This window comes from Melampsora larici-populina (assembly GCF_000204055.1).
Source record: "Melampsora larici-populina 98AG31 unplaced genomic scaffold MELLAscaffold_36, whole genome shotgun sequence".
NCBI lineage: Eukaryota > Fungi > Basidiomycota > Pucciniomycetes > Pucciniales > Melampsoraceae > Melampsora > Melampsora laricis-populina.
The window spans coordinates 224,086-237,443 of NW_006768800.1; the positions used below are offsets into that span (position 1 = coordinate 224,086).

The 13,358-nt window shown below is 43.1% G+C and overlaps 2 protein-coding genes across 2 annotated transcripts in view; one reads left to right on the forward strand and one right to left on the reverse strand.

The window, feature by feature from the left end:
- Positions 1–668: 668 nt before the first annotated feature.
- MELLADRAFT_38047 (uncharacterized protein) lies at positions 669–2,867 on the reverse strand (the record flags this gene model as incomplete). Its single annotated transcript, XM_007413435.1, has 12 exons — positions 669–830; positions 915–1,012; positions 1,084–1,168; positions 1,254–1,401; positions 1,476–1,650; positions 1,708–1,834; positions 1,900–1,923; positions 2,008–2,123; positions 2,196–2,249; positions 2,330–2,439; positions 2,600–2,701; positions 2,779–2,867. 12 exons carry the CDS (start codon positions 2,865–2,867, stop codon positions 669–671), a joined length of 1,290 nt encoding a protein of 429 aa, XP_007413497.1.
- An 8,933-nt stretch (positions 2,868–11,800) lies between these two features.
- Positions 11,801–13,358, forward strand: part of MELLADRAFT_65659 (uncharacterized protein) — a gene marked incomplete at both ends in the record, with an annotated part of 2,651 nt that continues 1,093 nt past the window's right edge. Inside the window, 8 exons of the mRNA XM_007413314.1 lie at positions 11,801–11,851; positions 11,922–11,992; positions 12,068–12,302; positions 12,380–12,640; positions 12,794–12,852; positions 12,921–12,944; positions 13,005–13,135; positions 13,208–13,283. Of these exons, the coding sequence (XP_007413376.1) occupies positions 11,801–11,851; positions 11,922–11,992; positions 12,068–12,302; positions 12,380–12,640; positions 12,794–12,852; positions 12,921–12,944; positions 13,005–13,135; positions 13,208–13,283 (908 nt within the window). The remainder of the gene's footprint in view (positions 11,852–11,921; positions 11,993–12,067; positions 12,303–12,379; positions 12,641–12,793; positions 12,853–12,920; positions 12,945–13,004; positions 13,136–13,207; positions 13,284–13,358) is intronic.

Below are 13,358 nucleotides of genomic sequence, written 5' to 3' on the forward strand. Positions count from 1 at the left end.
AAACGATCTATATTGAAAAACATTCGTGAATAGCAGTGTGATCGCAGAGGTTTGAGAGGAAGGTGAACACCCCAGACAATTGTTGGGAGCCTGAATCATTGGGAGAATCTACTTTGTATCTTGAGCTTTTTCTGCTAGAATACAAATAAGGGGATCCCAGAATGAGAAGTAGATGCCGTAGTTTTCCAAACAGGAGCTTGCAGTCAACTTATTGGTCAATCTCCTTGAAAAAATAAAGTCCTCAATTGGATTTCCCTATTTGTTGACTCAATCATCAGACTTGCTCATAATGACCTGTGGTGGCTCCGCTCTCCGAGAAACAATCAGCCATCTGGTTCCCCAGCCTGACTCCGTTACAATGGAGTCAGGGCTCATTCTGAGATGACGTACATAGAAACATATATCCAGTGTGACTCTCCTAATCTCTCATTCCACTCTGACTCTTTGAGTACCCTCCTTTACCTGATCTTTTGTTTCTTTTGTCTGTTTATAAAATATATACTTACATACTCGGTTCGAGACAATCCCGATTTGCAGTCCAATCCTCTAGCCAGAGATTTGGTTTTACACACAAGAGATTTTAAATATACAACATCAAACAGCAAAGACCTAAACTATACTAGCATACCAGCAATGGCTACTCCACACAAAAGAGACCCAAAAGAATATTAATTAGTGATCTTGATACTTTCATGCGTAAAGGTTATGAAATTCGAGAAAAACTGACCGGCAGTTTGAATAGTAGAAAAAAATCCACAAATCAAAGCTGATAAGACTATCTTCCCAATATCAGCTTGTCGCTGTGGTGCTAAAGAACTCAAGACTCCAATCTTTTACCAATTTGATGAGTTGCTTTGTTCCTCAATTAAATGTTTCAATCGATGTGATGATTGAAAAAATGGAATGTACTTAACTTGAATTCCAAGGCCACTTAGATTAGCAAAACCACACAGGCTGTAAGTCGCAATTGTGAATCCACGTGTGGTCATTTCAGGTTGTAATTTTGATAAAGCTTGATCTACATGATTTTTATTGTGATATCAGTCTCATCTTCAAATTCGAACAACAATGATAATGACTTACAAGCTACAAACTCATTAGCAACCAATTTGAGACCAAGTAATCTAGATACTTTCATCACGTCAGATGAAGGGGTACCCATAAGCCACTGGAAGATAGGTGTCTCGATAAATTGGTCAGATCATAGAGCAAAGAAAGAATAGAGGTATGTTTAAGAGTAGAGGATGACTGACTGCGATAGGATAAAATAGGTATTGGAATATAAGCTCAAGGGTCAGGGGATGAGGACCTTGAGGATCAAGAGACCAAAACTGTCCTATCCAAGTAAGAAGACCATCGATGGTATACACCAACGCAAGTACAGATAAGACGTTCGCGAGGCTGTCGTTGGAAAGAAACACTGATCAGTACAAATTCTCTTGAGAGTGACGATACATTTTCTATAATATGCTTACATCATGCCAGCAACCCTGAGACCGAACCAGGCTCCATTTGAGAAGGCGTGAAGAGCATTAAGATCATGTTGCTTTGATTCCGGTATTGTTATTGTTCCAGCTGTTAATGGTGAACCTGTTTCTGGAAACCTGAGCTTGCTGATAGCCAGAGATGCTGGAATACTCATGATTGATGCTGAGAACTCGTTTTGGATCAGTATTGTCAAAAGAGCCATGAAATCAATACACATACCACTGATAAGATATACTGCTGGCATCCCTAATGACACGTAAGCTACAAGAACGGAGCCGGCAATCGTCGCAAAACCAGATGTGACAACTTGATGTAGCTCTGAATCGGTCATTTCGCTCACAAATGGCTTTGATTTGAAAACCTCATCAGGAATACTTCAGTTTTTGACTTGCAAGATCATATGATACTCACACGAACTAGCATCACACTTTCAGACTAGAAGGGATGAACAATCACTTTCAGCACACGAATCGACAAACGCATGATATCATACATAACAGAAAAAGGTGAAAAACTAACTTGTCCTACAAAAGGGGACGCAGCCGCAACTACAGCTTCTGCGCCGCTCACGTCCATAACTTTGAAAAAGAAATAACCAAGATTAAGTAGAATCCACTGCATAACTCCCAAATAGTCTAAAAACGTCAAATCAATGAAGTAAGTGATAACATCCGAAAAACAATCAAAATCTATAAATCTTCACTCACATAACAATTGGACCAAAGCAATGAAATAAATTATGGCAGCTAAGACATTGACGACTGTTGGAGATTGTGAAAGAACAAAACTCTCAGCACACGAAAAGCTATGAGTCAAGTTTGACAACTGATGAGTTGCTCACAGAACCAATTTTGATCGAGGACTTGTTGATTAAAGAAAAATCCACCGGCTCTTGTACCAGTGTCAAGTAAATCGGTAAAGGCTTTGGCGATCCAACTGAAGAGATCGAATCTAATCGGTTGAATATCAAAGTAAAAGACGCGATAAGAGAGTTAGATAGAAAGTCTGCATATTGATAAGGAGTTCAAAGGTCAACAAGTAGATATATGCGGTGGATTAAAGCGTGTCTCCTCACAGACTCTCGGGTCAAGAAAACAAAATAGGAACATACCCAGCTGAAGTATGGATCACAAACAAGGCGAGGACCTGCTGAAAGATGAGACCGATGATCACAGTTCTCCATCTTACCTTCGTCCTATGTACGGAAGTAGCCCTGAAACCCCAAACATTCATCATAGTGAGCTTTTTCAAATATGATTACTTCAAAAAATCTTTGATCGCTCTACTTACCAAAAGCCAAATTGGAAAACTACCAAACCCAACAATGATACAGCACGATCTTTGATGGAGTTTCCAGTTTGTACTGGAATACAGACCATAGGTACAATAATAAGTGCAGCTAGTGTTGCCCAACCGAATAAATAACGCGACCAACGAGGACACGCATTCCAAAGACGTGCGAGAGGCGAAAAGATTGGACGCGTCAAAGTTCTGAACAGTCGAAGAAATGAACTATATTGGCTAGCCACTATCCAAAGTCCGTGATGAAAATTATCAATTATTTCTTATGATATTGTTGTTAGGCAGAAGCTTCAATATTGACTTACAGACGATTAGGAAAATTGCTGTCCAGAATGTAGTGATGACCCATTTATGACGAGTGGATCGATTGATAAGCCCAGGGATGTACCAGCCCAGGAGAAGCAAGATAAGAGCTAAGAAAATGTCATGAATGTAATGGATAGCGTTAGATTCTTCTCGGGAACCTTAAAATTGAAATTCGGGTAGCAAGAGCGACTGTAGAACAAGGCCTGACCGATATGAAGTAGCGGGCGAAGCCAGACGGGCCGTGGAGGAGGAGACGCTGGGCTTCATTGGCAGAACGATGATGAATATCGAAGGTGAATTTCTCGAACAAGGACCATCGTGGATCAAGCTTACTTTCTCGGCGAAGACTCAATGGATCGCGACTTGATATCAGTTATCGGAGTGGTTTGATTTTCGGTGGCCAGGGCCGATTCGTTGGCAACAGCTGATGGGCCTTTCTCCAAGTCGTCGGAGGGGAAACTGGTAAGTTCAGCAGAAGGCATGATGACGACCTCTGACTTATTTTCTTAGCTTGCAGGATGAAAGTGAACCAAGTGTAGAAATATGCAATGCTGTGATTGCCGAAGATAAGCATATGTACATAACTTCACCAAGCGAAGGATAGACCGACCCACCTTGATTGGTCATAGGCCCCCAATTCAGAGAGTACTATGTATCTGGAGATTGATTCAAGTCGTGACGATTATGGGATATCACTGTGCTGATGCGATCAGAGAAGGGGAGATAGGGGATCATGGAAGTAAACTACTTCCCTTATCGTCTCAAACTCTACACCACCAATTCAATCAATCACACAGGAACCATGAAGATTTACTTACTTACCTGGAACACGGTTCACACCCTCTCTGCTGATTGCGAGGTGCGAGAATCACGCTCCAGATTCTCTGCCCATCATTCGGCTCACTCTCGCTCACCTCGATTGGCTGCTTTGAGAAAGACGGCTATCAAAATCCTGAAGCGTAAGTTACATAGCATCCCTGTCTGAGGGGTTTTGAGCTGAACAAGGGAGCGTGACCAAAACTCAAAACTTGAAACACTACGATCTATCGTCGACTTGATCCAGCTTTCTCAGATCCTGCGCACAGCAAACATCTTCACGCAACTCCACACGCCGTGTTCTTTATTTTTCAAAAGGGTATATGTAAGCGTCTATAATCGCCCTATTCAGGGAATCCAAAGAGCAGCGCAGGTGAGCATCAGCAGGGCTGTGAAAACATCGTGACCAGCCGCGGGAAAGTCCCCTTATGGCAAAGGTGGATTCACAACAATGATCATCCCACCAATCTCCATTGTACACTCTGTACACTCTAATAGTCAACACAAAGTGGTTTGATCACCACCCTCCTGGACAACATTGACATATATAAATATCAAAGCTGTTTGCAAGACTTTTCCACAAGTAAGCTTGTCATAACTGTTTGCTTACAGCATTCTTTAGGTTTTATTTCAATACAGTCTTATTCCTGCTTCATTTTTGGCTTTGCACATGTGGCAAGATCATACAGTCGTTTTCAAAAAGCTTGCCGAAATTTGCCCGCAAAACTCGAGCAATTGGGCGGTGAATTAGCGGCAAGCTTTTTGAAAACGACTGTACATCATCCCAGCCAGCCAGCCTGTGTGCCATCATCCTATGCTGGGCATAAAAGCATGAAACCCCGAAGAAGTATTTCCGTCAGCAGTGCCGAGATCCAGGGTCGAAGTCTATCAAGTGTCCGCCCTGTGACAATGCGACTCGTCTGGCATCGTGTGCAAAGTGATGAAAACTGACATTTGTGACGATCACGATGTCACGCCCGCGGCGCGCGTATATGATCTCGTTCTCGTTTGATCAGTTGCTGAGTCGCGCGTAGCGAGCTATGACCGGATTGCGAACGTTGAGAGGAGGCGTTGCAGCATGTTGGCAGTGGACGGCTCACCAGGATCGAGACAAGGGGTACATAGGCTATTCTGTAGGAAAAAGGAGGCCAGAGTTCCAGACTAAGGAAGGCGGTTTGAGTCAACTTCATCTGTCTGGATTAGTTGCAATGTGGCGATCTGCATTGATGCGACCAGATGCTTAACCTTCATCGTGATGCTGAAACTGGTTGGTTTGACAATGGGCACTGCTGGGTGGTAGGATGCAAGGATCACTCAGTTTTGGAATCCGACCCCTGAGAGTCATGGATAAGCGTAAAGCCGACGTGACCTACCACCGTCTCATCACACGAGCCAGTCTGCTTACCGATCGCTTCTGGTCTTCTCAGTTTTCTACATTTCACACCATGATGTTGGCAGGTTCCGTCTGCTCGCTAAAAAGTTGCCTTCGCGGGTAAAGCTCCCTATCCAGCATGAATCCTCCATGAAGCTTCATGAAGGAGTGCGTATCTACAGGGCTGCACTTCATTGAACCCATTTTGTTTTCAACCCTTTTAATGAGCCTGCCCTGGTGCAATTTCATCAGTCCAACTCATTTTTTCAAATCCTTTTCGGTTCAATCGTACTTCAGGTCCACCTACCCTAGTCACCTACTGCATACTTTCATAATTGATGTGACTGCCCATTCTATAGGCTGACACGATCAATCGAATAAAAATTAACACATAAGCATCGCAGATGCCTGTGTCCCCAGCAACCGGTCAAAACTCACTATCATCTCAGTCGCCGGAGTCAAGACGCCAAAACATCTCTCCAAGCGATTCCGTTCGTTTGCCCTACAATACAGAGCATTTGCAGGAATACCAACCGAGTTTTTCTACCCAAACAATTTTCGATATGCCACCGCGACAAGCAGCCCTCTCTGGTTTCGAATATATCAATTTTGAGGATACAGCCAAAGAACCTGAAACCAGGGGCGAAACTGCACCCAAGGGAGCGTTTCCAAAATCGTCTGAAGGGGTTGTGACGGCACGGGACTTTACAACAATGACTCCTCCACATTCTAGCACTCCCACTTACCCTGACTCTGCATGCAAAAGAGAATGTGACAATTGCATAAAGAGAAATAAGGTTCTACCTAGATGAAACTAGTGTTAGTGAAATCTACCGAAACAAACAAAAGAGAATGTGACAATAGAGAACAACACAAGTTTAGGGAGAAACTATTGCTATTTATCTGAAACATGTTTCAGCTAGGCGTTACAAGAATAAGCTAACGAATAAGATGAAACCAGCCCGATCTAACATTCCTAGATCTTCCACCTGGGCTAAACCGAAAACGGATGAGACTAGGCTGAATGCCAAGCCACCTACGGTGCCTAGCCACCTCAGCCGTAACACCCCCCCCTCAACCTTTAGAGGTTTATACCACCTAAGACATGCAGATATTATGCTTGTGGATTTGAAAGATAACATTACCAAGAGATTTAGTGAGAATGTCCGCCTTTTGATTGGGTCCGTCAATCCAAGTAATTTTTAAATTCCCGTCGAATATTTGTTCATTGACATAGTGAAATTCCCTAGCAACATGATGTGATCTTTTTGTCAAATGTAAATCTTGAGCTACTTTGATGGCGGCCGTATTATCGCATTTCAAAGTTGTAATAAAAGTTTTCTTGAAAATATCTTCTAATAAATTTTGAATCCAGATTGATTCCCGTGCAGCTACTCCTAAAGCCATATACTCTGCATGACACGTTGATGTTGCTACACAACTCTGCCTTCTTGAGGCCCATGAAACTAAATTACCAAATAAAAAAACTGCAAAACCATGAGTAGACCTAGAGAATTCACCCCCCCAGTTCGCATCACAAAAAGTAACCAAATCCGCATCCTGTTCCTTCTTCCTAAAATAAATACCCTCATTCTTCGTTCCACTAATGTACCTAAGTAGATGTTTCAACGCCAACCAATGTTTGTCGCCTGGTTTTGATGAAAAACGAGCAAGATAGTTAACAGAAAAAGAGATATCGGGTCGAGTTCCAATTGCAAGGTAAGAAAGGGAACCCAAAATCGAAAGATAAGATGAGGCGTTCACACCGATAGCGTCTTTGTCGGAGGTGTCCAATTGAAGATTTGCTATCATCGGAGTCGAAGTCTTCGAAGTAGTGAAACCAGTTGATTCTAGAACACTTGATGTTAATGTTGGTTGCGACAGAAAGATTCCGTCAGGTTTGTAGTCGATTTTGATACCAACGATTTGTTCCAAATTGTCGTTCCATGTAATTTGAAATGTTTTTAATAATGATTCATGAATAAAATTTATGATGTCGATTGATGAGCCACAAATGACTCCATCATCCACATGAATCCATAGCAAGGCGATGTTGTTTTTGTAATGCAAGACATACAAACTCTGGTCATTAATGCAATACTTACAACCCATACCTGCTAAAATCGAAGAAAAGTGCTTCCACCAACACCGTGCGGCTTGTTTAGTACCGTACAGAGCTTTGCGTAGCAGAAGAACAAGATTTGGTTTTGATGTGAGGACTCCTTCAGCCGGCTTTACATATATAGTCTCGTCGATTGGACTATGTGGATAAGCTGCCACAACGTCGAAACCCCTGATATGCCATCCATGAAACACAGTGATTGAGAAAATTATCATTAGTGAGGTGAATTTGGCTGTCGGTGCGAAAGTTTCAGAAAAATCGAGTCCTTCGCGTTGAGTAAAACCCCTGACAACAAACCGAGATTTTCTTTTAGTGATGTTTCCATGCGCGTCTGTTTTTTCAGCAAAGACCCATTTGCTTGATACAGTCTTCTGACCAGGAGGTAAAACAACTTCTTCCCATACTTTCAAACGAATAAGCATTTCCAATTCCTTCTTACAAGCATCCTTCCATTCCGTCGAATATTCACTATTCATTGCCTCCTGATAACTGCGAGGAAGACGTTGAGCAAACCCAGCAGCTTTCGCATGCAACAGATCGATATTGAGATCCTGCTGTCGAACAGTTTCTGTAAAAAGACGATCTTCAAGGGAATAAGTGATAGAAAGAGATTCGAACAAGATTCGGAGTTCTTCATGATTTTCAATGGTGTCGTTGGAAGCAAGAATATGATTTAATGAAGATTCATCAAGATGAGTAGAAACAGGCTCCGGGAGAATCCGACTTGTAGCTTTCTCATCTAACCATCGCGCATGTGCCGAGTCGATAAATTCATTGTTGATAGGATTCCAGAATCTCCAACCCTTACTGGCATCAAGATAACCGACAAATCGACATTTAATTGCTCGGTCGTCCAGCTTCTTGCGTTTTTCAACAGGTACATGAACAAAAGCCCAACTTCCAAAGATCCGAAGATGATCGACTTGTGGAGAAAAACCAAACATTAGTTCGATAGGGGTTTTAGAGCCGGTGTTTGAATTCGGAGTTCTATTATGAAGATCAGTTGCTGTGATGATCGCAAAACCCCAAAATTTCTTTGGGAGACCTGAGTCTCGAAGAAGCACCCTCATACCACCTTGAACTGTTCGATTTGCACGCTCAATTGAACCGTTCTGCTCATGAAAATAAGGAAGCGAAGTTTGAATTTTGATACCTTTCTCAGCAAAGTATGATTTCAATGCGTTGTTGACAAATTCACCACCACCATCAGTCCTCCAATGAATAACCTTCTTCCCAGTACGGCGTTCTGCTTCAGCTATGAAAATCTTGATTTGATTAGCTGCTTCATTCTTGGATTTTAATAAATAAGTCCTCATGAAAGTAGAATAGACGTCACGAATTTCCAAAGAATATTCAGAACCTGATATGGTTTTGACTGGAAAAGGTCCACAAAGATCAGCTACCACAAGTTGAAGTGGTCCATCATAAGAAATTAAAGAAGGACCAATAGTCGAAGTTTTTGTTGATTTGGCGATTGCACAATCTTCACAAGCTACAGTTTTCGTCAGCTTTTCAGGCAATCCAACACAAGATTTTTCACGAACAAGCTTCAATAAAACTCTGTCATTAACATGACCGAGGCGGCGATGCCAAAGCATAAAATCGCCCAAAACAGCAGCAGTTTCAACAGGCTGCGAAAAGGCCTTTAAAATCCATTTTCTTCCTGACTTGATTGCTGTTAAGATTCTTGAACCACTCTTCCATAGTTCAATACCTTTTGATGAATTTCGAAAAGTAATACCATCCTCCTCCAGTTGAATACCAGAAAGAAGACTGTGGCGAAGATTCTCACAAAAATAGACGTTATTGACTTCTAAAAACTCATTAGAGTTTGTTACATTGCATATTCTAACACGACCAACACCAGTAATAAAAGAAGAAGAATTGTTATTGGCCATTCTAACTGGTAAGGGAGTAATGTTGCGGATAGAAATGAAAAGAGAGCGGTCATTGAAAACGTGATGAGTTGCGCCAGTGTCGAAGATGATGGTAGAGGGAGTGATATCAGTGTCCAGTTGTGAAACCATTATATGACGGATATCCACACACCCTGAGAAATCGATGTCCGCGAACTGAGGTTCAACAGTTCGTGCATCAGAAGTAGAAGCCACAGGAGTATTGCGCTTCTTGTCCTTAGCCTTGAGTACAGGACATTCCGGTTTAGTGTGACCGGTCTTCTTGCAATAATAACAACGTGGACCCTTCGCTTTGGGTGATCTTGAAATCGAAGTATTGAGTCCATCAGCAACAGATATGTTGCCTCGACGATGAGCCACATCAGCTGCTCCAATAGCTCTGATCATTGATGATGAATTGACCGTAGCTCGAGGGTCGTTGATTATCATAGCCTCGAAAGTGTTCGTAATGTTGGGAAAGTCGTTAGGAACACCATTTAAAAGAATACCAGCGAAAATGTCTTCAGGAATTGACATGCCAGATCTTTCAAGTTTACGGCGGAGAGTCGAAGCAGATTGAATATGAGCATCCAAAGTAGTCGAAGATGGATCATACTTGATAGATATGAATTCATGAAGTAATGACATTCGACCCGCGAAAGTCTGACCCGAGAATTGACTTTTGAGCCAAGCATACCGAACCGATGGAATAGAAGAATGTTCCGTAAGACGTATAGCAACGCTTCGGTCAATAGTCCAGTGAAACAACCCATTGATACCGCGGGCAATATCTTCACGCCAGCCATCAACGGAAGGAATAGCTGCTGGATGGAGATAATCGATGCACCCAGTCAAGATTTCCAAGTAAGCCAGGATATCGGCATCCCAAACGTCGAAATTAGAACCGTCTGGTAAGAGTTCGACCAGACTTGCCAATTTTACTTGACAGTTGCGAGTTCTAACGATCCAAGAGTCCGGGTTTTCACTGCCGGTAATGGTGAAGACATTGGTAATAGTCTGATGGACGGTTTGGGGAGCGTTCGTGATTGACTGTTGCTGAAGGATCTGCTGTAAGTTCTGGGAATTGTTAACTCCAGCAGCAGGTGGTCCTTGAGTTCCAGCAACTTGCATTTCAGGTTCCATGGTCTCGGGGTCGAGCGGTTCGATGGTAGTCGCGTAAGGGTTTGAGGTAAGTTGTTGATTGTCAAGCGATGATTGATTGTCAGAAGAAGATTGATTGTTAAAAACGGTAGGTTCGGATTGCGCTGATTCGAAGGATATATCTGAGTCGTCTGGGACTCTAAAGCTCATAACCTATTGGGACGAAAGCAGTGGGAAGCAAACTAGATGAAACTAGTGTTAGTGAAATCTACCGAAACAAACAAAAGAGAATGTGACAATTGCATAAAGAGAAATAAGGTTCTACCTAGATGAAACTAGTGTTAGTGAATCTACCGAAACAAACAAAAGAGAATGTGACAATAGAGAACAACACAAGTTTAGGGAGAAACTATTGCTATTTATCTGAAACATGTTTCAGCTAGGCGTTACAAGAATAAGCTAACGAATAAGATGAAACCAGCCCGATCTAACATTCCTAGATCTTCCACCTGGGCTAAACCGAAAACGGATGAGACTAGGCTGAATGCCAAGCCACCTACGGTGCCTAGCCACCTCAGCCGTAACAGTGACGGCACGGGACTTTACAACAATGACTCCTCCACATTCTAGCACTCCCACTTACCCTGACTCTGCATGCACAGCCCACACAACATCAACACCTCATCTCAGCCCCTCGCACTCTGTTCGCGAAAAATATCTCGATACACCCCTCGATCAGGCCACGCGCGTTAACCGTCTTGCTAACCGGCGTACCCAATATCATCGTATGGAAAGCACCCCTGAGATCAGTCAATCGTCTCGGCAAACCATCCGTTTCGCCGACGGCGATTTCATCAAACCTAACAACGCCTTCGCTCGTTCATGGGTCTCGCTTTATGACTCCAACATTATTATCCGCTGGTTCTTTTTCATCACACCGGTACTTGTCTTGGTATGGATCCCAGGAATAATCGGTCTCACGCTCGACAAGAGCCATCTCGAGTTCAGTGCCAATCGCATTTCCACTTTCAAGCTTCTCTTTTCTCTGATACGTGTTTTTGAATGACTTGACAGCATATGGGGTGTAGAGCTGGTTTGGTGGTCAGCTTGGCTCTCAATTGCTTGGGGCGGGTGGTGGATTGGTCTTGCCATTGGGATCCTCACACCCAAGGTTTTCAAATATACCATTGGAGTGATTCTTCCCCCTGGATTTGTTGACAAATGGGTCGGTTATTTGACTCCGATGAAGAAAGTCATCATGGGGGCCGTATGGAGTTTCTTGAGTTGGTGTCAGTATAAAATTCAATGTTCACAATTTTATCCCGGTCATTCCGCATTTATTGACATTTCTTCTTCAATTACCCAGTGACTTTCAACGTGTTCATTTTGAAACACAAAATGAACAATATCACCGAAGGGGACGATCATGTCTTACATTGGATGATTCAAGTGGGCTTAACAGGACTTTTCGAAGCCATTTCCCATGACATCAAACGGCTGACACTACATTTCTTTTCAGGGGCTGTTCGGAATGTTTCTATCGACTCTCATTCTTGTTGCCGAAAAACTTTTGATTCAGATCATCGCCAGGTCAGTTGTGACAGAATTCAAGAACCGTTTTACCTCTCAACCATAGAGGAGCTAACCCCACCGCGCTTCCCCCAGTAATTTCCACCGCCGGTCATATGAAGATCGAATTCGCGAACAGAAGCAGGCTATCCGTGCTCTCGTGACATTGTATATGAACAGCCATGACATCGGGCGCTCCGATACGCTGGATCGCGGTTATTTGGCTGGCGGTAGAGGTGCTGACCCCGCTAGAGTTCTTCGCAAAGCCTTGAAGGGTGTTAAACAAGTTGCCAAGTCTACTACCACTGTCTTTGGCACTGTAGCTTCCGAGGTCTGTTCATTCCATCAACGCTATGATATTCAAGAGTCAATATTGACATCAGGTCTTCGTGGAATCGCCGAGAACAGATAGCTGGCGAGCGGATCCTTCAACCCAACTCACCCGCCTCGATGGTCCTCTCTGCGCTCTCCTCCGCCAACAAAACTCGACAACTCGCTCGCAGGATCTATTACAGCTTTGTTCCCACTCACTATCGAACAATGATGGTTTTGAGTGACATTGGCAAGTTTTTTGACAACGAAGACCAGTCCCGAGAAGCTTTTGAAATCTTCGACAAGGACGAAAATGGCGACGCCAGTTTGGAAGACATCGAACTGGCTTGCTTGGATGTACGTCTTCATGTTACAATACTGCTGTGCCTTCCACCAAATTAACCCGGTTTTCAAACTTCAGCTTCACCGCGAGAGACTGTCCTTGGGTTCCGTTAGTCGCCGTCATTCCCTATCTTCTTTTCTAAAATCTGACTTCTTTGATTTCCTCAGAGCATGCGTGATCTTGACAGCGCCGTTGGGCGATTAGATTCGATTCTAATGTTTATATGGTGAGCTGCTCCTTGATTCGATTTTGCTTCTTCGTATGTTTTACTCATCATTCTTTGGTCTTGATCAGGTACTTTATATCGTTACTCATAATGTATGTACCTCACCTATATCGATGATGGTGTTATCTCACCCTAATTGGTTTCCATCCCAGAATTGCATTGCTGGATGTGTCATTCCAAACGATGCTTGCTTCTGCGGGAACACTCACACTGGGTCTGAGTTGGTTGATCGGAGCCACCGCGCAAGAAGTTCTGTCTTCCGTTGTTTTTCTGTTCATCAAGCGTGAGTTCTCCAGCGTCACCATCACTTTACTGGTTGATGCTAAAGCTTGATTCAAATTTATATGCTCGCCAGACCCTTATGATATCGGAGATCGCGTTGATGTCGACGACATCACCTACGTGGTAAAAGAAATGCACTTGTTGTATACGTACGCCTTCTCACCATACTTTTCCTTGTAATATGTCGCTTGACCCCACGGGCCCGCATCTTTTCAGTGTTTTCA